Source organism: Euphorbia lathyris, chromosome 3 (assembly GCF_963576675.1).
Source record: "Euphorbia lathyris chromosome 3, ddEupLath1.1, whole genome shotgun sequence".
NCBI lineage: Eukaryota > Viridiplantae > Streptophyta > Magnoliopsida > Malpighiales > Euphorbiaceae > Euphorbia > Euphorbia lathyris.
The window spans coordinates 23,013,509-23,037,472 of record NC_088912.1 but is presented as its reverse complement, the minus strand read 5'-3'; the positions used below and the strand labels follow the sequence as shown (position 1 = coordinate 23,037,472).

Sequence of the window (23,964 nt, the reverse complement as noted above, 5' to 3'; positions counted from 1 at the left end):
ATGGTGACCGCCAAAAAGACTGTAAATCTTCCTCCCTAGTTCTGATTCTTCATAGTCTTCGAATTCGAAGTGAATTTTTCATCTACTTTAAAATCTGTGAATGGAAGATTAAAGTTTTAACTATTTTTTCTGCAATTGATGCATTGCAGAAGAAGACTCATGCGTCTATCAACAATAGACTAACTTTGGTTATGAAGAGTGGAAAGTACACCTTGGGTTACAAGACTGTACTCAAATCCCTTAGGAGCTCTAAAGGTAGTTTATCTCATTTTTCTCTGAAATCTTGTGTTGATCTGATTGCTACTCTAAGTTATTTTATACAATATGGTTATCCGTATCGCTTTTGTCTGTTAGCTGATGTTATTTGATTCCCGATCACGAAATAGTCATGTTAAATTATATTTCAAGTGATGTGTTTTGTGTTTCATGTTCAAAATTTCTGCAGCTTCTGTTAGTGAGAAAAATTAATGTACAAGTGTGCAATGTTAGACAGTGAAAATTGTAGAATGGTTTGCATTTTCTTATTATTTCCTGCTTACAATTATGGGTTACAGACTTTGAGCAAACCAACCCTTTCTAGTTTATTTTGGTCTAGTTACTTGTACAATTTGATTCTTATATTATTATTATTTTGTGCAATGTGATATTGAGCGGTAACATGGCTTATCCAATGACATTGGTTGTATTATTAGCTTTGGTATTAAGGCCATACTTTCATTTTTTTTTTGTCCATCAACTAAAGGAAACCTTTGTGTATTGTTGCAGGGAAGCTAATCATTATTGCCAATAATTGTCCTCCCCTTAGGAAGTCTGAAATTGAGTACTATGCTATGTTGGCAAAGGTCGTAGTCCACCATTACAATGGCAGTAAGTATTGTAATTGTGATATTCACTTCTTCACAGTGTTTTTCATTATGAGCACGACCCTTAAGATTGCGTTTCTAATAACTATGGAAGCCCTTTGGGTCATAGATGTGCAAGTGAAACATTAAAGTCTTGTTGGGGTTATAGGGTTTTCCTATTGAGCTCATTTCCTACTCTAATTTTGTCAATGGGCATTACATTTACTTTGTCTTGCTCTGTTTGTTGATATCTGAATGAGTAGTCTGGACATCTAATCTATCTTTGGGTGCTTCAATAAGTAGGGGGCACAGACTCATATGTGTGTGACAGTATGACTCAGTTCTAGGTGTAAACAATTACTGGTTCTGTATGTTATCTACTCTGTCAAACTAATTCTAAGTTCGTTTTGTTACATTTTAGTTTTAAAATAGGCCCAAGTGCCAAATAACATTTTTGCTATGGATGTAGTTATGAGTTTATTTGTATTAATTTGCTTATGATGCTACATAGGCTCTAACTGTAAGCATGTGTAGTACAATGATATGTAACATATAATTGATTTCATTTATGTTTTGTTAAGTTTTATAGTCAATTATGAGCACAACTTTCATCAATTTTTGCAGGTATCTAGTATCTTACAAGTTTTTCATTTGTCTTCTAGTAGACTACACAAGCTCATGATTTCATCATTTTGAAGGCTTTGATTACCTATTCCCAACCTTGAAATGTGTCTGAAATTGTTGTCTGCTGTATTATTTAGTGAATGTCAACCCTTGAAATGTTTCTAGGATTGTTGTCTGCTGCATTATTTGATGACTGTCAATGTCTGTTGATTGTGAATTCATAGCATTAAATCCCAAAACTAGTTGTATTGGCCTTTTGTGATTGATTATAATTCTGAAACAAATTCTAGTGTGATTGTTTAGATGATGTAGCTTCGTAGGTTGATTAGTTCAAATGAAATTTGTTTGCTCGCTGATTTACTTGACATTTGTTGTTATTTCAGACAATGTAGACTTGGGTACCGTTTGTGGAAAATATTACAGAGTGTGCTGCCTAAGCATTATCGATCCAGGTAATAAGAAAACTTCTCTATTTTTTTGATGCATTTTTCTAGGGCTGCCAATTTTCCAAACGGCAAGACATTTTACAGTCAACCCCGAACTGCACAACACGATCGATACAATTATAATATTTATTGCATATATAATTGTACAACATAAATGGAACATATATACAACATACGTTTTGACACGATAATCCGACTTGCCAACCCTATTTTTTTCCATAAAAAATGTGTTGTGCTTATTATTGTCATTTGTTGATCTGTTACAGGTGATTCTGATATCATTAAGAGCATGCCAGGTGACCATTAAGGAACTAACAATCTCCAAAAGTTTTGGTCATTTTTTTCTCCTTTGCTAGAGTTGGGTTGGGCTATTTGAAACTTTGATATTCTTAGACAAGGAAAGGAACAACTCTTTATGTGCAATTTGTGAACTCTTGTCGTGCCGACCCTTTTAGTAATTTTTAAGTAATTATGACCTCAAAATATGACTATTCAGGTAGAATCTCACTGTAATTCTATTTATGTTTTGTTATTTTACAAGTTTATTTTATAAATAGTTTTGTCATTCCCTAATGAATGAAAATATTGTGCAAAAAGACTAGAAAATATGAACATTTTAAATATTAAATATATAATTTAAACATAAATTGTTTTCTATTTCTTGGAAATATAGTTTTTCATAAGGAATATGGTATAAAAAAATACCAGTAATGTTTATTTGCAGCCAAGAGTAATTTTTATTTTAACATCATAATTGGTGGAGTTTTATCTTGGCAAGTTGGACCATTTATAACCAATTTTTTTATATCATTAGCGAAATTATTTTCTTTAGTTAACCAATTTTACGTATCATAAAAAAAGCTATCTTCTTACTCAGATCCTTTTATACTTGTATTTTTTTTAATATTTTCTATTCTGCATGTTTTGAACCAATTTTAATTAAATGGTTCATTTCTAATATATTTTGCAATCATAATTAAATGCATTTCATTTTTTTAAATTTTTGTTTAAACTGGTGCTTGATTTTTTTATCCAAATGGGGGCTGAAGTTTTTGTTTTGCTAAAAACGATGGTTGTTTAGTTTGATACTATAAAAATAAATGCTAACGACATGAAATTTTTTAAGAATTAATTTTTCAAAATCATCATTTCTAGAGCTTTGTATCTCTAAAACATTCAGGGAGCGTTTGGTTCGGGGTATTTAGAAATAGGAATGAGAATGAGAGGGTTTCATTCCCTTTGTTCTTGTTTGTTTGAAAAAAAACTCATTCCCTTTACCCATTTTAGATTATGGGTTTACCCCACTTTAGGTTAAACTCATTACCCCAGACCTTGCAGAGAATTGGATTCCATTTACCCCATTCTCTTTCCTAAATATATCCAAACACATAGGGGAATTAATGCTTATTCTTTTCCTTTCCTTTAGTTTCCATTTCTTGATTCCTTTTCCCTTACGCCTTGTGAACCAAACGCCCCCTCGCTTTCTCTTTCATCACCAAAAAATATTTAAATAATCTTTAAATTAAAAAGTTGAAGAATTAAAAAGTGATTCGAATAATCATTTATTTTAATTTTGAGATATTTGTTTTTAGTAAAGTAAATAGTCTTTATTATTTTTTTAGTCGCAAATGAAAATCTCAATCTCCGTTTGGATAAAAAAGAATTCAGGTATAACAAAAAGTGAAAGCAATGCTTTTTTTAACTCTATCCTAAATATTATTAACTAATATTTTTATTTCAATACTTATTTTTTAGGAAAAAGTACTAAAAAAATGTTTTTGGGTTGACTAATTTGTAAATAAAGGCATGTGATTTTTAAAGTTTGCAAATAGAGGTCTGTGGTATATTTTATTTATAAAACAAAATATTGCAAATTATGATGTTAAGTTCTGATTACAACTAAGAGAATTTTTATCTTAAAAAAACTATTCTTATATATTAACAAAACACTTCCTAAATCAAAATAACAAATCATATGGTGGATATTTTACGTTTTTTTTTACTAATTTGACAATTTAAGAACTAAATTGATATTTAAATTCCTTTTACACATTTGTAATTCGATTTTGGGATCAATGTTCTGTCAATATGTAAATATAAATGTAATTTAAAAATAAAAATAAAAATAAAAATGTTTTTTATTATAATCAGAACTTAACAATGTAATTTCAAATATTTTGTTTCGTAAAAAAAACATACCACATATCTCTATTGCCAAATTTTTAAACTACATATATCTGTTTGAAAATAGGACAAGCCACGTAACATTTTTTTAATACATTACCCCGTTTTTAAGTATTTATTAAAAAAATTGCATCATTTATAAAATGTAATAGTTACTTATTTTTTAATTTTATCAAACAACACTAAAATATAATTTTATTTGTAAACAAATAATTTTTGAAGAACTAATTGTAAATTGAATGTAAACGATACACTTGTGGTGATATTATTAGTTTTCTAGGAACCTTTGAAATTTTTTGTGGATAACAGATATAATTTTTCATTACTGTAAATGTAGAGCGTTCTTTCGATGTTTGCAATGTATAGATCTCAAAGTTGTTTATATTCATCTTATAATATCTAACGAAACATTAAATATTATTTTTTAGGGCAAAATACAAAAATAATGTTTGTGGTTTATCTTATTTGCATATAAAGGTATGTGGTTTAAAAGTTTGCAAATAGAGATGTGTGATATGTTTTTTCTACAAAACAAAGTATTTGAAATTACACAATTAAGTTTTAATGATAATTAAGAACATTTTTATTTATTTATTTTAAATTACATTTACATATTGACAAAACACATACTCCAAAATCAGAACTTAACAATATAATTTGAAATACTTTGTTTTGTAAATAAAACATACCACAGACCTCTATTTGCAGACTTTTAAACCCTATGTCTCTGTTTGCAAATTAGTCAAACCACAAACATTGTTTTTTATACTTTTCCCTATAGTCTTAATACAAGTAGAGATAAACAATAGAAAATCTTCTAAAAAGATTTCCGGATGAACAAAGGTCAGTCCCCATGCAACTAATTTATGTGTTGTGATATTGGCTTGCTTGTGTTCATGGACTACCCTAAAATACATCAATTTGTGGCTAAATTCTAGTATCCTTCCAACTAGAGCTCCAAGCTAATAGGCACTGTAAATTTGTTCTCAATAAATTTTACTGCCTCTGTCGAATCTGTTGACAAGATAAGGGATTAGAAATCTGAGACATTTGAATACTGTAAGTCAGTCAGTATTTCCTGCAGTTCCGAGTGTAAGACGGATATCGACGAGCCAAACGGACCACCACCCGTCATCAACATACATCCTTCGTGATTCATGATAATGAAACCAAATGCACTTATATTACCGTTTGGGATAAAGGTTGCATCTGTGTTTGTTTTTAATCTTCCCAGTTTAGGGGGGTGCCATCGATAAAAACATACAAATTGTGTCTTCTTGCTTTTGTTGTCTAGTGTCGTTTCTGTACAGCCTCCCTAGCCGACCATGTACTCCCTCTAACGATTTCATGAACCATGGTGATTCGTCGAGCGATGCCAATTAGTGCTGATTGGCGAGCCACTCGATTTCGTTCCGCCCAAATCAACCACATGACATCACAAATCATTATAAATTTTGATTTCATTGTTAATGAACCTATACTCTATAGCCACTCCGTACAAGTCGAACCTCCTATCATATACACTTTGGGAGGTAGTGAAGCCATATTCCAATATTCCTTTAAGACTTGACATTGCTTAAATAGATGGAGAGGCGATTCACCGGGCAAACCACACAGCTAGTAGATATCAATGAGATTTAGACCTTTTTTACTCATGAATGAGTTGCAGGGAATAAATTCCTTACAAACACACCATGTCATATGTGCAATTTTCGGTGGAAGGTTTAGGTTCTAGAGTGTCTACCAAAAGCTTGAGTAGTTTGCAAATGGGGTAGCCTGATTGATCCAAATGGTAAATCTGAAATTACAATCTCATAGCTCGTTTAATTGAATACTGACATGTCTTCGTGTCCCGTCAATAGAGCTTATCTGCACCGGTCATGTAATTCAGGGGAACGCAAGGTATTGCTGCCGCCATATCTGAAAATAAGCACCATTCTATCAATTATGTCTTCCACGCAAAATCATCAAAATTGATGAGGCATAAGACATTTCACAGTGGGAGATCGTGGAATGATGCTAGGGGCCTATTACATAAAACTCCTTCAATCCACTTGTGATCAAATATATCCACATTGTCACCATTTCCAATCCTCCAATCATAACCTTCGATAATAATTTATCGTGCATACAAGATGCTGCACCACACATGGCTTGGGCAAAATCCCAATTTTGCATTCAAGAGCTTTTGTCGAGGGTAATATTTATGCTTAAACACTTAAGCACACAACGAGGATGGGTTCTTGAGAATGCTCCATACTTGCTTTGCTAAGAGTGATTTATTGAAGGCATGAAGATTTTAGAAGCCTAGTCCTCCGCTCTATATTGAGAGGCGTAACTTATCCCATTTACTCTAATGAATTTTCTGGTTATTGGGGTCATTACTCCATTAGAATTTGGCGATATGCTCTTGAGGTTCTTCACAAAAGGTTTTTGATAACAGAAAGCAACTCATTACATATACTGGGACCGCTTGAGAAATAGATTTAATCAATACCTCATTTCCACCCCGTGAGAGCTTATTTTCTTGCCACCCCCAATCCGTTTGACAAGTCGTTCTTTGAGGAAACCAAAGATAGCTTTTTTATCTTCCAAACATCGTAGGGATTCCTAAGTACTTGGAGAATCGGTCGACCTCATGAACCGCGAGTGTTTAGGCTATTCTACCTTTATGTTCTGCATCTATCCCTCTACTAAAAGTGGCTTACGTTTCTCAAATTTGATTTTCTGCCCTGATACTGCTTCATACAGCCCCAATATTCGTTTTACTTTAGTACACTCTGTCACTGTGGCCTGATAAAATATTAGTGAGTCATCTACAAATAGTAAGTGTGAGACCGAGGGACTAGATCTGCTGACACGAATCCCATGTGATTGCATGTTTAGTTCAACTTTCCTTATCAATGTGGAGAGCCCTTCTACACAGATAATAAACAAATATGGTGATAGCAGATCCCCTTGACGAAAACCCCTAGTCGGCTTCATAAACCAACCGATGCAATGCTGGATTAATGCACACCATCTGTTCGGGAACCCCTTAGCCATCATAATGTCTTTAATGAAACCCTATTCCAAACGGTTATAGGCTTTACTCATGTCAAGTTTCAATGCACATATCCCATTTTTCCAAGTGATTCTATGTTTTATGGAATGAAAGAGTTCAAATACTATTAGTGCATTATCTGTAATGAGGCGATCGGGCAGAAAAGCACTTTGGATAGGGTAAATATTGACTCAAGTGAGTCTTTCATCCGGTTGGTTAGTGATTTTGACACCAATTCACATACCACATTACATAAGCTAATTGGGCGCAAGTCTTTTATGCTGCTCGGGTTTTTGGTTTTTGGTGGTGATATAAGCGTGGTTCATTTTCTCTGGGAAAGTTCGGGTTCCATTTAAAATCTATAGTGCTAATTTAGCGACCTCATTACCTATAATGTCCCAATAGGATTTGAAGAACATGTCTGACATCCCGTCCGGGCCGGGGGCTTTTGAGTTGTCTGTATTCCAAAAGGCCATTTCAACATCTTCTGGTTCAAATGGTCAAGTTAGGTTTACTATTTGATCCTCTGAGAGCATCTTATCCATCGAATTTGTGACTTATTTCGAGTTTATGGGATTTGAGGTGGAGAATAAGCTCTGAAAGTAGTCGATAATGATCAATTCAACATCCTTTTCGGTCTCCTTCCACACCCCCTTTATCTCGAAGCTTGAGGTTCATTTTCCTTAGAGAATTGGCTTTCAAATGAAAAAACTTGGTGTTCTGGTCGCCCTCAAGTAACCGACTGACCCAAGTCCGTTGCTTCCACATAACCTCATCGACCTCTTGGAATTTCTCAATCTGCCCCGTTAAGCATCGTACCAACTTTTGTAAAAATATAGTTCCAAATGCAGATGAAATGAAAAATATTGTTTTAACTGAATTGACGTTCATAACTAAATAATTTTATAAGCAGAAGCTTAAGATGTTGTTTGATAAAACTAAAAATTAAATGCAAATGAAATGAAAAATATTTTTTTAATTGAAAAAAATATATTGAATTTTAATTGTTAAATATTATAAGTGTTAAAAGTATTAAATGATACAATATAGTTTGATAAATTCTAAAAAGAAGTATTGAATATAAAAAATATTAGTTGATAATATTTAAATTTTAATTTAAATATTTTGATTTATTAAAATGCGTGATTTTAATTTAGTTAAACATTTTAAAGTGGAAAATTATCTAAATAAGTGATTGAACTATTAAATTAAGTTTTAAGTGATTTGAGTGATCATGAAACAAGTTATTAATGTGAAAAAAACATAAACAAGAGTCTAATTTATTACTATAAAAGATAGGGATCAATCTACCAAAGTAATAATAATAATCAAGAAACATTTCAAAAAAATAATAATAATCAAGAAACAGGATGCTTTTTGTCATCTCAAAACGCAGCGTTTGGCGCTCCCTCTTTACTCTTCAGTCACAAATATTAATACGGAAAAGAAAAAAGAGGAAGATTAAACTCCTAATTCCTAATCCTTTTCAGTTTCGCCTTCTTGTTTTTTCATATTCTATTTCTAGGGTTTCAACAAAATCTTCCCCACTCTGAATCTCAGACCAGCAATTCCTCATCAGTCATCTCACCATGGCTGAAGTCATTAACATGCCCGTTGATTCTCTCGACCGCCGTGGCAGCGGCGGCGGAGGAGGACGCGAACGCAAGGAGAAGCCCTCCGCTGATGACCCGCAATCTTCGTCTCCACCACCTCCTCCTCCACCGCTGCCGCCTCAGAATACTAATCGTCGACGCGACAGAGACTCCAGAGATAGGGACTTCGATAGGCCGCCGCCGAATCGACGTGGTGGTGATTATTACGACAGGAATCGCTCTCCTCCACCAAGAGAGAGGGAGAGGGAGTATAAGAGGAGGAGCAGTTTGAGTCCTCCTCCTGTGCCTTATAGGGATAGGAGGCATTCTCCACCTCCGAGGAGGTCACCTCCGTATAAGAGGTCGAGAAGGGAGGATGGAGGGTATGATGGGAGGAGAGGGAGCCCTAGAGGTGGATTTGGACCTGGCGATAGAAGGTGAGTCACTTATTGATTAGTTGATTGGTCTATTGGTTTTTGGAGCTGTCGAGTTTTGCTTGTTTAATAGGAGTTAAGGAAATATTTTTCATAAGTGTGAGAAATGAAGATTATCATGTAAAATGTCAGTTCCCGGAGAATTTATTTAGGTCAAACTAAGGCAATACGAGGAAGATGATCCTGGAGAATATGAATTATACCCTTCAAGGTTAGATGTTCCAAGTTTAAAAGCTTCTCTTAAGCTTGGATGAAATAAGTTATGAATAAGTGTACATAAGCACTAATAAAATTTGATGTAGTACTTGATTCTATTAAGTTGAGTTTTCATCGTTGTCATTTATGGCCATTACATGGAATAAATTGAATATAATTAAAAGTGAAAAGCCTTTCTGGACAGAGCTCTAATTTTTTTACAGCGGTAGCTTTCTCTTTATCCAATCAGTAATATGTATCAATTTTTAGCTTTGAAATGCCAGTTATTATTTAAGTTGGGATTTTCATTGTTAAGTTGGTTTATATTTTGCACCGCTGGTGTGAACTTGTGTTAAAGTTGGCTTGTTATGGCAGTTTGTAGTTTTAACCTGAAATTGATATCAAATTCAGTGCATGTTAAGTTTTGAATAAGTGGGTCATATGTTGAAGTGCTTTATTAATGTTATAAACTGATGGCAATAAATCTTGGAATTGGTTGCCTGATTGACTGTAGAAGGTATTATTACCAATTTTGGTCCACACTTAACATTATTGTGGATTCAGATATTATATCTTTGGTTGGCTGCTTGCTTAGCTTGATTTTTGTCTTTTCTTGCGGCATATTGTTTAGTGTTGATTTGGATTCATCTAGGACATAAAGTCATCACTTGCATATTCCTAACTTCAGTGGAAAACTTGAACTAGATAGGCTGTAAATAGTTGTATGTTTCAACTTGGTTTTTTTATCAGTCGTCTACGCTTTTACTTTTTCTGTTAATACAAAATTTACTGCCTCTTGAAGTTTTGTACAAGATAGGAGTCTGTTCATATTGCTTTAGCAACTTCGCATTGAGTTCGTCTGATTAAAACTAAAATAAAATTTTAACATGAATTAGACAAAATTGCATGTCAAATTGTTACGATTTGGAGTTAAAACTGATATGATAGACTTAATTTGAAAAATATTTTTTAATAATATTTGATCACTGCTTTCAACCATTTGTAGATGGCTCTTTGTTTATATTGTGTCTGTTTCATTCCTCCAACTTAATTCATTGTTAATATTGATTGGGCAGTTTTTTTTCTCATACCTCTGTATTAAGTTTTTGGTTTTTCCTCAGTTAATTTGTATGTGTGTGTGTGTATATATAGGGTTAAGTAAGCCTTTTTATGCAAAGTTTGCTTTGCAGTTAATCTGATCTATCATGGTATAGGTTTGGATATGATTATGGTGCTGGATATGATCGTGAGATGGGGGGTAGGGCAGGGTATCCTGAAGATCGGCCTCATGGCCGTTACATGGGTCGTGGAGGTGGATATCAAAGTGGACCATCTGGTACATGCTCAATGCTTTGGAATTTTTGCATTTCGAATATAATGTTGTTTGTTTTATGTATATTCATTTGAAATAGTTAGTTAACAAAACAACCTTGCACTTTATTTCCCAATTCAAATTGATTCTTGAGGCTCACGTGGCAGCTTTAGTTTGTTGCATCTTTAGGCACTTCTTTCTTCAAGAATTTTTTTATGAAATTGTCAAACTTGATTTGAAAGCTTTATATTTCAATGTCCTTTGCCCTATTGGCAGTATATTTGTTAAAAAACATAGGCACTAAGTTGCAGTCGATTCAAGTTTACCATTTCCCACTTTTTTCTTTTCTGGTTGTTGGTTATCATTTAACAAAGTAGAAAGTCAGATGGAAGGCATTAATTGTGACTGGTTGTAGTTCAGCGAAGTTTCCTTTTCCCTTTCTGGTCCTCACTTTTCCACCAATTTGATAAACAATATGGTTGCAATTTGAGAAGTTTATAGAGTGAGCTGCATTATGGTGATGGCTTATGGATGCTAGTAGGCACAGTAGCAGGTTATGCTTTCTTGGTAAAGTTTGTTTTTCCCTTCTTTTGTAAGATAAAGCTCCCAATTTTTAGACGTCTCTCGTATCTGGATACCTGAAGATTTGTTGGTCAACTCTTGGATTTTGTGTGTTCTAGTGAGATTGCCTTCAAGAAGTGTAATACACAGTAATGGTGCTTCTTGCTGGTTTAAAATTCTTATAAATGTTGTTGTCGTGTGACCAAGAAGTCACGGGTTCGAGTCTTAGGAGCGGCAAGGCTTGCCCCCAGTACACCCTTGTGGTGGGACCCCTCCCCGGACCCTCACTCAGCGGGGACGCGTAGTGCAATGGGCCGTCCTTTATAGGGCTCACTTGAAACAAATGAATGTGAAATTTATACTTTATTTAAAGATGCGTTTATGTAATTGGCATGAAATGATTTAAATGAACATAGAATATGGTATTCAACTAAATTCCACATTTCTGTGTTTGTAATAATTGAAGAATCAATGTTCATTTACTTTTATTCTTATGAGAGAATGTTATTATTTAGTAAGGGTGTGTTTTTCTTTATAACACAATCACTAATTTTGTAGAGTTCATTTGTAAAGTCTCTTTATTATAATGGAATTTGGATAAACTTTAATCAATCTCAGCAATTGAATTCCATTGAATTGGATTCTTGGAATCAAATTCTGATTCTTTTCTTCATTTCAAGCAACATAATTTAGAATTGCTAATGAATTCCTCGATTTTTTTTTTTTGTGGAATCCATTCTTTCATTCCATGGTGGAGACTTAGATTGTAATGGCTGGAAAGTTTAGAGTCCATTTTAGGATTCCAAAGCATACCAGAATATGTGATGTGGTATTTAATATATCTTATTTTTGTTCACTTATCTTTTGGTTCTAAGACATTTTATTTTTTTGGGAACTCCATTTTCTTTTTGATGGAGTACGACTTACCGGGCTTTATTGCATTGTTGCAGACTGGGATTCTGGACGTGGTGGTTATGTTGATACTTCCAACACAGTGAGTACTCAAAGGTTTGTATTTGTCGTGTTTATGTACCCTCACAGAGCTTGTTGGATTTTGACTTACCCATCTTTTTCTCCAATATGATGTTTGTGATGCTGCTAATGTTAGTAGTTCTTAAATTATTAAGGGTTCTTCTGCCTTTTTCTAAGTGTTTGGAAATTTACGCGAGTCCTAAAGAATAGATTTTTGTTCCCTGTATGTCTTCATATTTCAAATTCTGATGTTCAATTGAGCATTCACTTATTACGAGAACTTCTACTATACACCAGGTGTAATACATCCGACCAATTAAAAGAGGGATGCACCAAATTATGGGAGATGATTGGTGTTAAGAAATAAATGCACACAAGTGGCTTTTTTTGATTGAACGGTTGTATTGCACCGGGAGTATTGTAGAATTTCTCCACTTATTACTTCCTATCTCAAGATGTTTCATCATAGTCGGCTTACACATGGGTTTTGGGTTAATATAGGCAAGTATGCTAATTGATGATGCGTCTCTTTGAAGGAGACTATTAAGAGAACCATTTTAGGAGTGTCAAAATGGGTTACCGTGTCATAATCATGTGTGATTTATATACTCCACATGATTATATATGAAATAAATACAACAAAAATGGCAATTGTGTCAAACAGGCCATCTCTATAAGTCGTGTTTATGTGTCAGAAATTGACAGCCCTAAATCAGTTGCTGGATAAATCCAGTTATAGTGGTATTCTGCCTTTTCAAAGTAGCATGCTTTCCAAATGAATAACAGTTATTGAGATATGAATTTGATGGCATCATCACTCTTGGCAAATCTTAAATAAGTCTGAAAATTATATAAGCTTAACTTGGAAAATATTCAAATGAGAATGTTTTTTAAATGGGCTCAGGAATATTATCTAGCACAAATATTTATGGATGTTGTCGCTCTCTCCTACATTGTGGATCTGTATGCTTAATTTTCAATCAAGTGGATGTTTTACGGCTGGATTAATTTCACTCATATATGTGACATTGTGGACAAATGATTTTCAGAGAAGGCCTCATGTCATACAAGCAATTTATCCAGGAGCTTGAAGATGATATTCTACCAGCTGAAGCTGAGCGCAGGTATGAGGAAAAAGACTGTTTTAATCTCAGAACGGAGTTATTGCCCAATGCTGTTACTTGGAAAATGTGATGATGGGGCTTTTGATTCTACAGATACCAAGAATACAAGTCAGAGTATATTTCAACTCAGAAACGTGTGTTCTTTGAGGCTCATAAAGATGAAGAATGGTACTTCTCTTTTCATAATTAATGTGTGCCTGTGTTCACTTAATTGGTCTAATTGAACTTGTGGGCATGTAGGTTGAAAGACAAATACCATCCTACCAATTTGGTTGCAGTCATAGAAAGGTGTGCTCTACTTGAATGATTTGGTTTTGCACTCCTTATGGATCTTTAATTGAGTTGGATGCTTTGTTGATCATTTATTAAACTATATCATAATTTCTGTCTCTTCCATTGATTATTTCCCTGGATTCATTGTAGGAGGAATGAGCTTGCGAGGAAGGTTGCAAAAGAATTTTTGCTCGACTTGCAAAGTGGAACACTGGACCTGTATATGATTAATTTTCTTCTTCATTTTATTTACTCATCTGGAGCTGAATATGAATTTATGATTTTGATATTTTACTTCACTTTATGTTCATAATGCCAGGGGTCCTGGTCTCAATGTTCAATCAACAAATAAAACAGGACAGACAAGTGAACCAAATTCTGATGATGAAGGAGATGGAAAAAGAAGACGTCATGGCCGTCTGCCAGCCAAAGAAGCTGATATTCTTTCAGCTGCTCCTAAGGCTCACCCAGTCAGTTCTGAACCCAGAAGAATTCAGCATGATGTTGAGCAAGCTCAGGCCCTTGTACGCAAGGTTGACTCTGAAAAAGGAATTGAAGAAAATATATTAGCTGGATCTGATAATGACAAGACAAACAGAGATAAATCGCATAACAGCTCTACTGGCCCTGTTATTATTGTACGAGGCTTAACCTCTGTCAAGGGCCTGGAGGGCAGTGAACTATTGGATACACTTATTACTTATCTTTGGCGTATTCATGGTTTGGACTATTATGGAATGACTGAAAAATCTGAAGCTAAGGGTCTTAGGCATGTGCGAGCAGAAGGGAAAGGTTCTGATGCATCTAATAATGGGATTGAATGGGAAAAGAAACTGGATTCTCGCTGGCAGGAAAGGTTGAGGAGTCAGGATCCTTTGGAAGTAATGACTGCTAAAGAAAAAATAGAGGCTACTGCAGTTGATTCTTTGGATCCCTATGTCCGGAAGATTAGGGATGAAAAATATGGGTGGAAGTATGGTTGTGGAGCCAAGGGTTGTACAAAGCTCTTTCATGCTGCTGAGTTTGTGCACAAGCATCTCAAACTGAAACATCCTGAAATTGTCATAGAGCTGACCTCCAAATTGCGAGAAGAACTTTACTTCCAGAACTACATGAAGTAATGTCACATGACCTAATTTTCTGTGATTTGTATTTGATATCAGGCTAATAGATCCTCTTACAGCTTCTTTTATTTGCAGTGATCCAGATTCACCTGGTGGCACGCCTGTTATGCAGCAAACTTTACCGGTATGCTTCATCTGATCAGTAGTTCAGTACTTAGGAACAAATCATCATGGTTTTACATATAATCTTTGATGTCTAATTTTTAATATGGTCAAAATTGTAATTTTTACTTTGGATTGCATGACAGTGAGTTTTTTTTTTCTTTCTTCCTTAACTTCCATACAGCCTCTAGTTCAAAATTTCCAGGATTGCAGTTCACTGTGGTATGTCTTTCAGTATTTATAATGGTTCTAAGTATTGAGTTGGTAGGCTTTGTTGGATTGCTATTGATGCTTGGGAAAGTTCTTTCTCAATTTTCTGTGCACTGAACTAAATTTGTCAAGTAAAATTTTGGCCTTGTAAACGTATTTGCTGTGAAAAGAGGAAAATACCGCCAATGAAAAAAAGATTGCACCGGTAGTCAACTGAAGTCCCTCTTAAGGAGCACTATGATTTCACGTGTCTTGTGTTCAATCATGTTTTACCCAAATATGTAGAAATACATGTGCATTTGCGACCTTTTATTCTTTCAATATTCTTCTTTCCCAATTCATTATATTGAAATACAACATTTTGTAGCTACCCTTTTTCTGAAATGGCCTTGTTTGTACTATTTAATTGAAATACAACTTCACAAAGTGAATGCATTGCAATGCTTTAGGAAGTCAAAGTTCCATAAACGGTGTTACGGGGAGTGTGCATGAGCTTTTACGTTGCCATGATATTGTTCTGTATTCCTCCTTTTGTCGTTTTTCTCCCTTCATCCTCTTCTCTCAGGAGTTATTAGAATTTTACCAAATGTTACTCAGTCATCAACTTATATTTTGTATGCTGAAAAAAATTTCATTTTGCCTATAAAATAAGTTTCCTTTTGTATGATTAAAAAACTTATTTGCAGAAAGACAAGCCCCTGAGACGTAGAGTAGGTCCAGATCGATTGAAAGATGAAAGAGGTGGCCGTAGAGAACGTGATCATAGAGTAAATGGTGGCGAGAGATTTGATAGGCCTGAAAACCCCCAGTCAGGCGATTTCCAGTCGAATAATGATGGGCCAGATGGTGGGAATCGGGATGATCCGATGTATGACAATTTTGGTGGACAAGGCATTGGTGTACCTCCTTTCCCTTCTGATATACCTCCGCCAGTGCTGATGCCTGTTCCTGGTGCTGGGTAGGTTGAATGTGTTATTTGAGAAATAAAATACTCATTAGGTTAATGGTAACACCACTATTTCCAAAATTTCCTTCTTCTGATACAAGTATTCGTATTACAGTCCTCTAGGGCCATTTGTCCCTGCTCCACCTGAAGTTGCAATGCGGATGTTCAGAGAGCAGGGTGGTCCACCTCAATTTGAAGGTGGTGGCAGAAATGCAAGGCCAGGGCCTCAGCTAAGTGGACCGGCTCCGATTCTTCTAACTCCAGGTTTTAGACAGGATCCTCGGCGATTACGAAGGTACTTTCTGTTTGAAACTGCTTTCATTCCATGTCGATTGTTCTGTAAACTCATGCACTAGCTTTTCACTGGCATGTCTTCCTTGTGTCTGCTGCCTGTTTACATAGCATTTCTTTTTCTGTTGGGTTCTTATTGATGCATTTCTAGTCAGTGCTGTTGTTTATTAGTGCTCTAGCCTCAAAGGTGATTTGTCTGTTTTCTCAAATATAAATTCAGTGAAAAGAATTACCCTTGTGCTAAGAATAAAAAAGATACGGCTTTATGTGGGTGTAGACAGCTCTGAAGCACGGACACGCCAGGGACACCGTGTCGGGGCCGTTTCCGCAATTTCGAAAAATTGGACAGGCGTATCCGTGAAGGATACGCGTGTCCCGGAGAAAAAAAACTCCGATTAATCGCTGCTGTAGATAGAAGACAATGGCGGATGAATTTTTTGCAGAAAAGGGAGGGGGTAAGACTTACGCGTTATTTCCTGAAGAGCCAGAAACTTATCGATCGATTCTTATTCCTCTGGTATTTGAAGAGCCAGAAACTGATCGATTCTTATTTCCTGAAGAGCCAAAAACTTATCGATTCTAATTTAAAGCCATTAATATATTTAGTTATATTATAAAAAATCATATATAAAAATATATTTTTAATATTTATAAATGTGCCCCAATATTTTTATTATTTACACGTATCCCCCACGTATCCGTGTCCTGTGTTTTATAGAAATGACGTTTCCCGTGTCCGTGTCCGTTTTCGTGTCGGATACCGTGTCGCGTGTCCGTGTCCGGGCAACATAGGTAGACAGATACCTTCACCTTTTTCATGTTATAATGTGTTGAGTCAAATATGGGTCAATGTGAAGGGCGTGGCGTGATTTCAAGCCTTTTTTCTTTGGTTCATTGATAGTTTGAGACTGATATGGAGCCTAAAACGGAAATCAATATTTGTAAAATATAGAAAACGTGGGGGAAATGTGTAAATCATTAAAGTATATCGATATATCTATGAACTTTTAATTACATACACCTGATTGTAGGAAAAGAGATTGTTTTTTTTTGAAAGCTTTAGACAAAATGATCTATAAATTATAAATATTAGGGATTTGCTTAACATGTGATTAGCATTGATCCACCTCTGAAAATACATTACATCCTACTAAATAAGTTTCCAAATTTTGAAAAACGAGTCCGTACTTTTATAAAATTACAGAAACGTGACCTGTAATATTGTGTACAAATTTTCTGAGTCTTGGCTTCCGAAACGCGAGATGCTTTAAAATCAAAGTTTTCATGCAACAACATAGGTTAGAGAGATTTGGATTGTATTACCTCTAAAAACTTTCATGTTAAAGAGGTCAATAGCCATCATGATTTGCTAGCAGCGTGTTCTGCTCTAGAAATTGGTTGTTGCTCATAGTTGTCAAATTGAGATTCGACAATCGAAATCCACATTTTGTGAATCGTGACTCCTGAATTGAATCGAATTGTAAGATTCAGTTCAAATTCATAATATTATAAAAAATAAAATATCTACCGTGTTGAACTCAAAATATTATCAAATATTAGTCTAGAAATGCAATTTTAATATAAAAAAAAGAGATCATATCAACCAGGTACTTACAATTCAAATCTAATGCAAATGCAATCCTAATATAACTAATTCACAAATCAGACTTTGTTTAATAACTTAGTGGAGATGGAGAGTTTGAGCTTCTGATTTTATTTTATTTTTGCCTTGTTATCAACTTGATAATGATGGAATGAAACTAGTTTGAGTTGATAACTTGATAAATAACAATCGGCTAGAGGACAGTGGATTTAGTAGTTAGTGTTGTTGAAGTTTTTGATGAACAGTGATGAAGATCCGACTTGAAACAGAGCTGAATCGAATCGTATGATTCTGTTACAATTTAGATTCACCCAATAGATTGGGCTCGAATTAGAGCTGAATCGAATCGAATGAGTCGTAAGATTCTAACAACAGTGTTGCTATATAATAAAAGTAATTCATATTTAGTATTTTCCATGGCAAGTTTGTCTAGTTTTCTTTAAATCAAATTTTCCTCATCAAGATTCCACACTGATTGAATTTTTTTTTTTTGCAGTTACCAAGACCTAGACGCCCCAGAGGATGAAGTCACCGTCATAGACTACAGGAGTTTATAGGTACAAAGCATTCAGAAGATGGTGAGATTTTTACTTTCTTTTCTTTGCTTTTTTAGCCCTTTCCTAGAGGCTAATCCCAGTTTAGTTTGTTGCTTGAGGTAACCCAACATTAGAAGCGATTGCATTGTATTTAGATCCATTGAGGTTTGAACTGCTTGTGGGGTGCGGACCGGCGGTTTCTTATTGCTTAAATGTAATACTGCCTATGGTTGCAGTTGTCCGCAGCGTTGTGGAAGTCGTGATTATTTATTTCTTTCAGTCCCCACATTTTACACTAATATAAATCCTTTTACATGTTTAGAGTTGGGAATGTACAATGCTTAGATGAAGTTGTACCTATAAATTGGACTCTGGTGAAAAATATGTTTCAGATGTGTTGGTACAAGATTTTTTTTATATATTGTCTTATGGGTTTGAAGCTGTTGCGAAAATTTGAGTTTGTCATCTTGTTTTATTACATGTTCATGAATTGTAGAGTATAAACACAACTATGGCCATAATTAATTGTAAAATACATTCCATTCCTTGAATATAGTGTTACTAACATTATGTTTTCTGAATTTCATTTCATGACAATTTTTTTTTTCTAAATGTTGCATTAATATTGAAGTTCAAATCAAAGAAATTTCATTAAATTTGACGAATTGATGACTTGAACAACTTTAAATATCGTTGATTCTTTTTTACTAACATTATGTTGTCTAAATTTCATTTAGTGACTTAAGCATTTGTAGTAAAATGGTGCAAGGATTGAAGGATTTTTATGTTACAAATGAAGTTACATGTGCATTCATGGGTTGGATTGTAACCTAAATACAATAAATTAATAGTTGGCGGTAAGGGTGTACAATGAATTAATTTATTGTATTTAGGTTACAATCCAACTCATGAATTGATGGGTTGATTGATAAAACCAACTCAAACCATTAAATATTGAACTTGAATAGATTGAGTTGGGTTGGATTGTTTATTAATTCAAATAATTTTAAATATAAATTTATAACTATTAAACATTTGACTAAATTAATAAATTTACAAATATTTGTATCAAATAGAACGTAAATTACATTAATTTTTGAGTTAATTAAAAAAAACTCACGTGCTTTCACATTTTCACAGATAGAATTTCTAAAATTCCAAAATTTTTAGAATTCCAGAATGAAATTCTAGAATTCTTGAAATTCCAAATTTTTTGAAATTCTAGAATTTTTTGGAATTTCAGAATTTTCGAAATTCCAGAATTTTTAGAATTCCAGTATTTCAAAATTGCGATCTATGAAAACAAAATCACATGTTTTTTTTGAATTAACCTTAATTTTATAATTTTCTTTTGAGGATATATAATTTAATTTTTTTTATGAAATAGAGAATATTACTTTTTGTTTTAGATGTTTTATATGAGAAATAAAAAAATATAGGGTAAATTCTAAAAAAAACCCATGTGGTTTGATGTTGTTCCAAAAAAACTCTTCTGGTTTGTTATTACAAAAAAAAGGACTGTGGTTTGCGCCGTTACCCGAAAAACGGAAAAGGCCTTAACACCGTTAAAAATGCTAACGTGGCAAGGGGTAGAGTTGAATTTTTTTTATTATTTTTTTTAATTCTTCTTCTTCTTCTTCTCTGGAAAATTTCCAGATTTCCGTATGAAATCTGGAAATTTTCCAGATTTCCGTCGCAAATCTGGAAAATTTCCAGATTTCCAGAAATTTTAAAACCCACGCAATCAATTGTTCGCTTCCGAACACGATGATTCATAAGCAAATGGTCCAGAAATTTTAGTTTGGGAGGACACAACTCAATAATTTATAAGCTAATTTACCAAAAAAATAATAATTTATAAGCTATCGATCTCGACCCTGCGGAATCAGTTGTGGGAAACGAAGAGACTGAGGAAGAACCAGACAGTCATAATCGTTTTGCACGCTGAAGACTTGATAACCATTTATGCACACGTCAGCAAATAAAAGAGGAAATAAAAGAGAAAATGAAGATACAGAGTACTTTACAGACTTACATCAGTGATACCATGTTTCTAGATAATCCAATTTAGGAATGGAAATCATCTTATAATCTAAACACAGTCTCTCTGATAATTTTGAAGGAAATATTAAATATATATATATATACGATATTCAACTTGTTTCGGTCTAAAGTCATCATCAACCATCAACCTCCTCAGATCCAATTTTGAGCTCAAATCAATTCAACCACCCAACTTCTCTTGTTTCTCTCTTCGTTTTGCTGAAAACTCACTGATTGATTGATTAATTGTTGTTAGATTTCTATTTTATGATACGCTGAAGTGGATGCGGTTTCATTGTTTTTTTAAAGTTGGTTTCTTGCTTCTACTCGGTATTAAGAACCATGTCTGGGAATTTAGTTCAGTTCAAGGATAGGAAATGCTCAGCCCATGAAGTAGAAGGAAGAAGGAGAAAAAGATGAGAGAGAAAAAAAATAAAAAAATAAAAAAAATTCCGAATTTCCAACTCTACCCTTGTGCCACGTCAGCAAATTAACTGTGTTAAGCCCTTTTCCGTTTTTCGGGTAACGGCGCAAACCACAGTCCTTTTTTTTGTAATAACAAACCACAAGGGTTTTTTTTGGAACAACATCAAACCACAGAGGGTTTTTTTTGGAATTTACCCTAAATACTTATGAAGAAAATAATTTTGTTTAGTGGATAAATAATTTAAATTGCATTGAATATTTCTTAATCAAATCCAATCCAAACCCATCAAATAAATTAGATAATATAGAATATGTTGGGTTGGGTATATTTTGTACAACCCTAGTTGGCGGATCGTATATTTGGCGATCAAAATAGTTGGTGGATCGTACATTTGGCGACCGAAATAGTTGGCGATTATTAAGAGCATGCATCGCAAATTAAATTCTTGTACACTATACGAGCCAATTTACTTTGACGGGATTGATTCAGTAGTCCAACAGATTAGGTGGGATGATACGTCTTGTATCATTTCACATTTGATGATTGTTTGAGACAATTTGTATCCGGTTGCTATGTTATATAATGTTGCTGTATTTTTCTTCGGGTATGGGAGTGGAATGAGTTTAATGTCATGTGGTACGGTGTTACTATTGCATGCACCCTTAACTGCTATACGACCAGAACAGGAGATTGCCATTGCCCATTTAGGTGATACGTACCAACACTATGTTTAGCTTGATTTATCTACTGATTTTTTCGGTACCTCTTAGATTGGCTCATTGGTAGAGATTTTTTCATCATAGCGTTGCAGGATGGGACTGCTTGTATGCTATTAGGAGAGTACAGTGGGATAGATTGGCTAACATTAGGTGATTTTAGTAATATTATGATTGTTATTGTATTTGTTTCTATTAATCTTTTCATTGTTATTATCGTCGTTTTATTCATATCGTGATTGTCATCGAACTAAATAGGATTCTAACAATTATGTATTTAACATACTTAGATTCACATTGTAATTCATAAAAAAGCCATAAAACTCAAAATATATAATAAAATCCATAATCTATACATAATAAAATTTAAAATATTCATAATATAATCCCAAATCATTTGGCCAAATCTCATTCATTCATAATCATTGCCAACCGTTCAGCGCAAGGAGCCGCCTGCTCCTCATCGACCCGTTTAATCTCGTCGATCAAATCTTTAAGCACAATATATATGATATTAATTTTCAAACATTTTTGTGAACTTATATAATAATTAAAAATAACTTACAAATTCACTGTTGGAACGAGAAAGAACCACCAGTGGATGTGGTTGATATGAGTTCAAGAGATGTGGATGTGAAAAGTGAGTGCACTACGCCGTGTAAGCATCAACACATGCTCCCGGAAACTCAATGCGCATGTACTGAGAGAATGTAAACATACACGACTTAGGGAATGACTGCCAACTATCGTCGACAATGTCTCAGGATTTCCACCCGGTTTTTCGCATTCCCTTTCGGAAATCTTGTTCGCCTACCTTCTGGGCAGCATGATTTTAAATCCCGCCCCCATTCAGGAGTTAGTGTACGGTAAATAGTAACACTTGTTAAGGTTTGCTTTTTTTTTTACAAGACACACCAACCTTTTATGTTCTTTGTCCTAAACTTTTTTTTTTATATATAATATAGAGCATCTATTATCCGAAACCTACTCAAGTGTACAATTTCCTATAAAACCAAAAAACTAACACTTTAGGAATTATTAAATTCTTATAACCTATTCAATTTAGATTTTCGGAAAAAGTACAAAAATAAATTTTGTGGTTTAGAATATTTTGAAATATAAATTACGGGTTTAAAAGTTGATAAACACATACCTTGAGGTTAATTATGTTGGCAAACACAATACAAACTAACTGTGTGTTAAAAAAGATCAAATGTCAATTAGTTATTCTTGTCTTTATATTTATTTATTTTATAATTTAACTCATTTATTATCTAATTATCATAAACAAATCCCAAAATAAAAAATAACTCCTACTTCTTCCGATGACCATCCACGACTTCAGATCTTCATAAATCCATCGGAAATAAGTCGGACATACTGAGGAGTTACGATCTTCAGATTCGAATACAGTTTGAATTCAATTGTTTTTGTTTGGGGGGATAATCAGTGTTTTAATAGTTGCGGTCTTTTCTTCAACGTCAATGGTGGCTTCCAATAAATTGGCATTTGGAAAAAACAATCGAATTCAAACAAGATTAATCAAAGCCAAACATGTCCAACAAACTACCCAAAAAACTGCATTCGAATCCGAAGACCGTAACTCTCGGTATGTCCGACTTATTTCCGATGAATTTACGAAGATCTGAGGCCGTGGATGGTCACCGGAATAGCTAGGGATATGGTGCAAAGAGTTATTTTTTTGTTTTAGGGTTTGTTTGTGATAATTAGATAATAAGAGGGTTAATTTATAAAATAATTAAATATAAAAATAAAAATAACTGTTTGCCCTTTGACTGCCTTTTGATTTTTTTTAACACCGTTAGTCAGTTTAGACTGTGTTTGCTAGCGGAATAAACCTCAAGGTACCTGTTTGTCAATTTTTAAATCACATAGTTTATGTTTGAAAAGTATCCAAACCACATGATTTATTTTTGTACTTTTCCCTATATTTTATTATCAAATTTTTATAGTATTTTATGAATTCTTAAATTTTTATAAATTATAAAATAAAACTGACTGTTTATGAATTAAAACTTGTAATTGGACTTAAAATGTAATTTAGCGATCGATCTATTTAAAATTTTATCATTTAACTCTTCATATATTATTTGGTCATATTTAACCAATAAACTATCTCAAGTGATGAAATTTTATTCAATTTGAATGGAGACTCGACAAAATCGTTATTCTCATAATATATGTGGTGATATTTTGGCATATGGACTTGACAGTCGTATGTCTTAAAGTTATGTGAAAATAATTTAAAACAAAACAAAAAATAAATAAAAAAATCCTTAAACTAAAATTTATGAAGTTCAAGTGTCAAAATATCACGATGTGTCAATATGATAACAATTCTAT

At 33.9% G+C, this 23,964-nt stretch overlaps 2 protein-coding genes across 3 annotated transcripts; both read left to right on the top strand.

Moving 5' to 3' along the window:
- Positions 1-2,219, top strand: LOC136224481 (large ribosomal subunit protein eL30-like). The gene is made up of 5 exons (XM_066012827.1): positions 1-21; positions 150-255; positions 766-867; positions 1,850-1,918; positions 2,179-2,219. Exons 1-5 carry the CDS (start codon positions 1-3, stop codon positions 2,217-2,219), a joined length of 339 nt encoding a protein of 112 aa, XP_065868899.1.
- A 6,377-nt stretch (positions 2,220-8,596) lies between these two features.
- LOC136221949 (serrate RNA effector molecule) lies at positions 8,597-18,866 on the top strand. 2 transcript variants are annotated; one of them, XM_066009427.1, is made up of 13 exons: positions 8,597-9,168; positions 10,575-10,696; positions 12,184-12,241; positions 13,255-13,329; positions 13,423-13,497; positions 13,570-13,617; positions 13,753-13,821; positions 13,922-14,719; positions 14,802-14,850; positions 15,725-15,996; positions 16,100-16,279; positions 18,375-18,456; positions 18,521-18,866. In XM_066009427.1, exons 1-12 carry the CDS (start codon positions 8,729-8,731, stop codon positions 18,433-18,435), a joined length of 2,247 nt encoding a protein of 748 aa, XP_065865499.1. In that variant the 5' UTR covers positions 8,597-8,728; the 3' UTR covers positions 18,436-18,456; positions 18,521-18,866. The 2 variants fall into 2 exon arrangements, with proteins under 2 accessions (XP_065865499.1, XP_065865498.1); XM_066009426.1 differs by having other exon boundaries at positions 18,375-18,866.
- Positions 18,867-23,964: the final 5,098 nt, after the last annotated feature.

Coding starts and splice junctions, on each gene's coding strand:
- LOC136224481 (XM_066012827.1), top strand. CDS start 1: ATGGTGACCGCCAAAAAGACT. Junction 256..765: donor ATCCCTTAGGAGCTCTAAAG/GTAGTTTATCTC, acceptor GTATTGTTGCAG/GGAAGCTAATCATTATTGCC. Junction 868..1,849: donor AGTCCACCATTACAATGGCA/GTAAGTATTGTA, acceptor TTGTTATTTCAG/ACAATGTAGACTTGGGTACC.
- LOC136221949 (XM_066009427.1), top strand. CDS start 8,729: ATGGCTGAAGTCATTAACATGCCCGTTGATTCTCTCGACCGCCGTGGC. Junction 10,697..12,183: donor ATATCAAAGTGGACCATCTG/GTACATGCTCAA, acceptor GCATTGTTGCAG/ACTGGGATTCTGGACGTGGT. Junction 13,822..13,921: donor CAAAGTGGAACACTGGACCT/GTATATGATTAA, acceptor TCATAATGCCAG/GGGTCCTGGTCTCAATGTTC.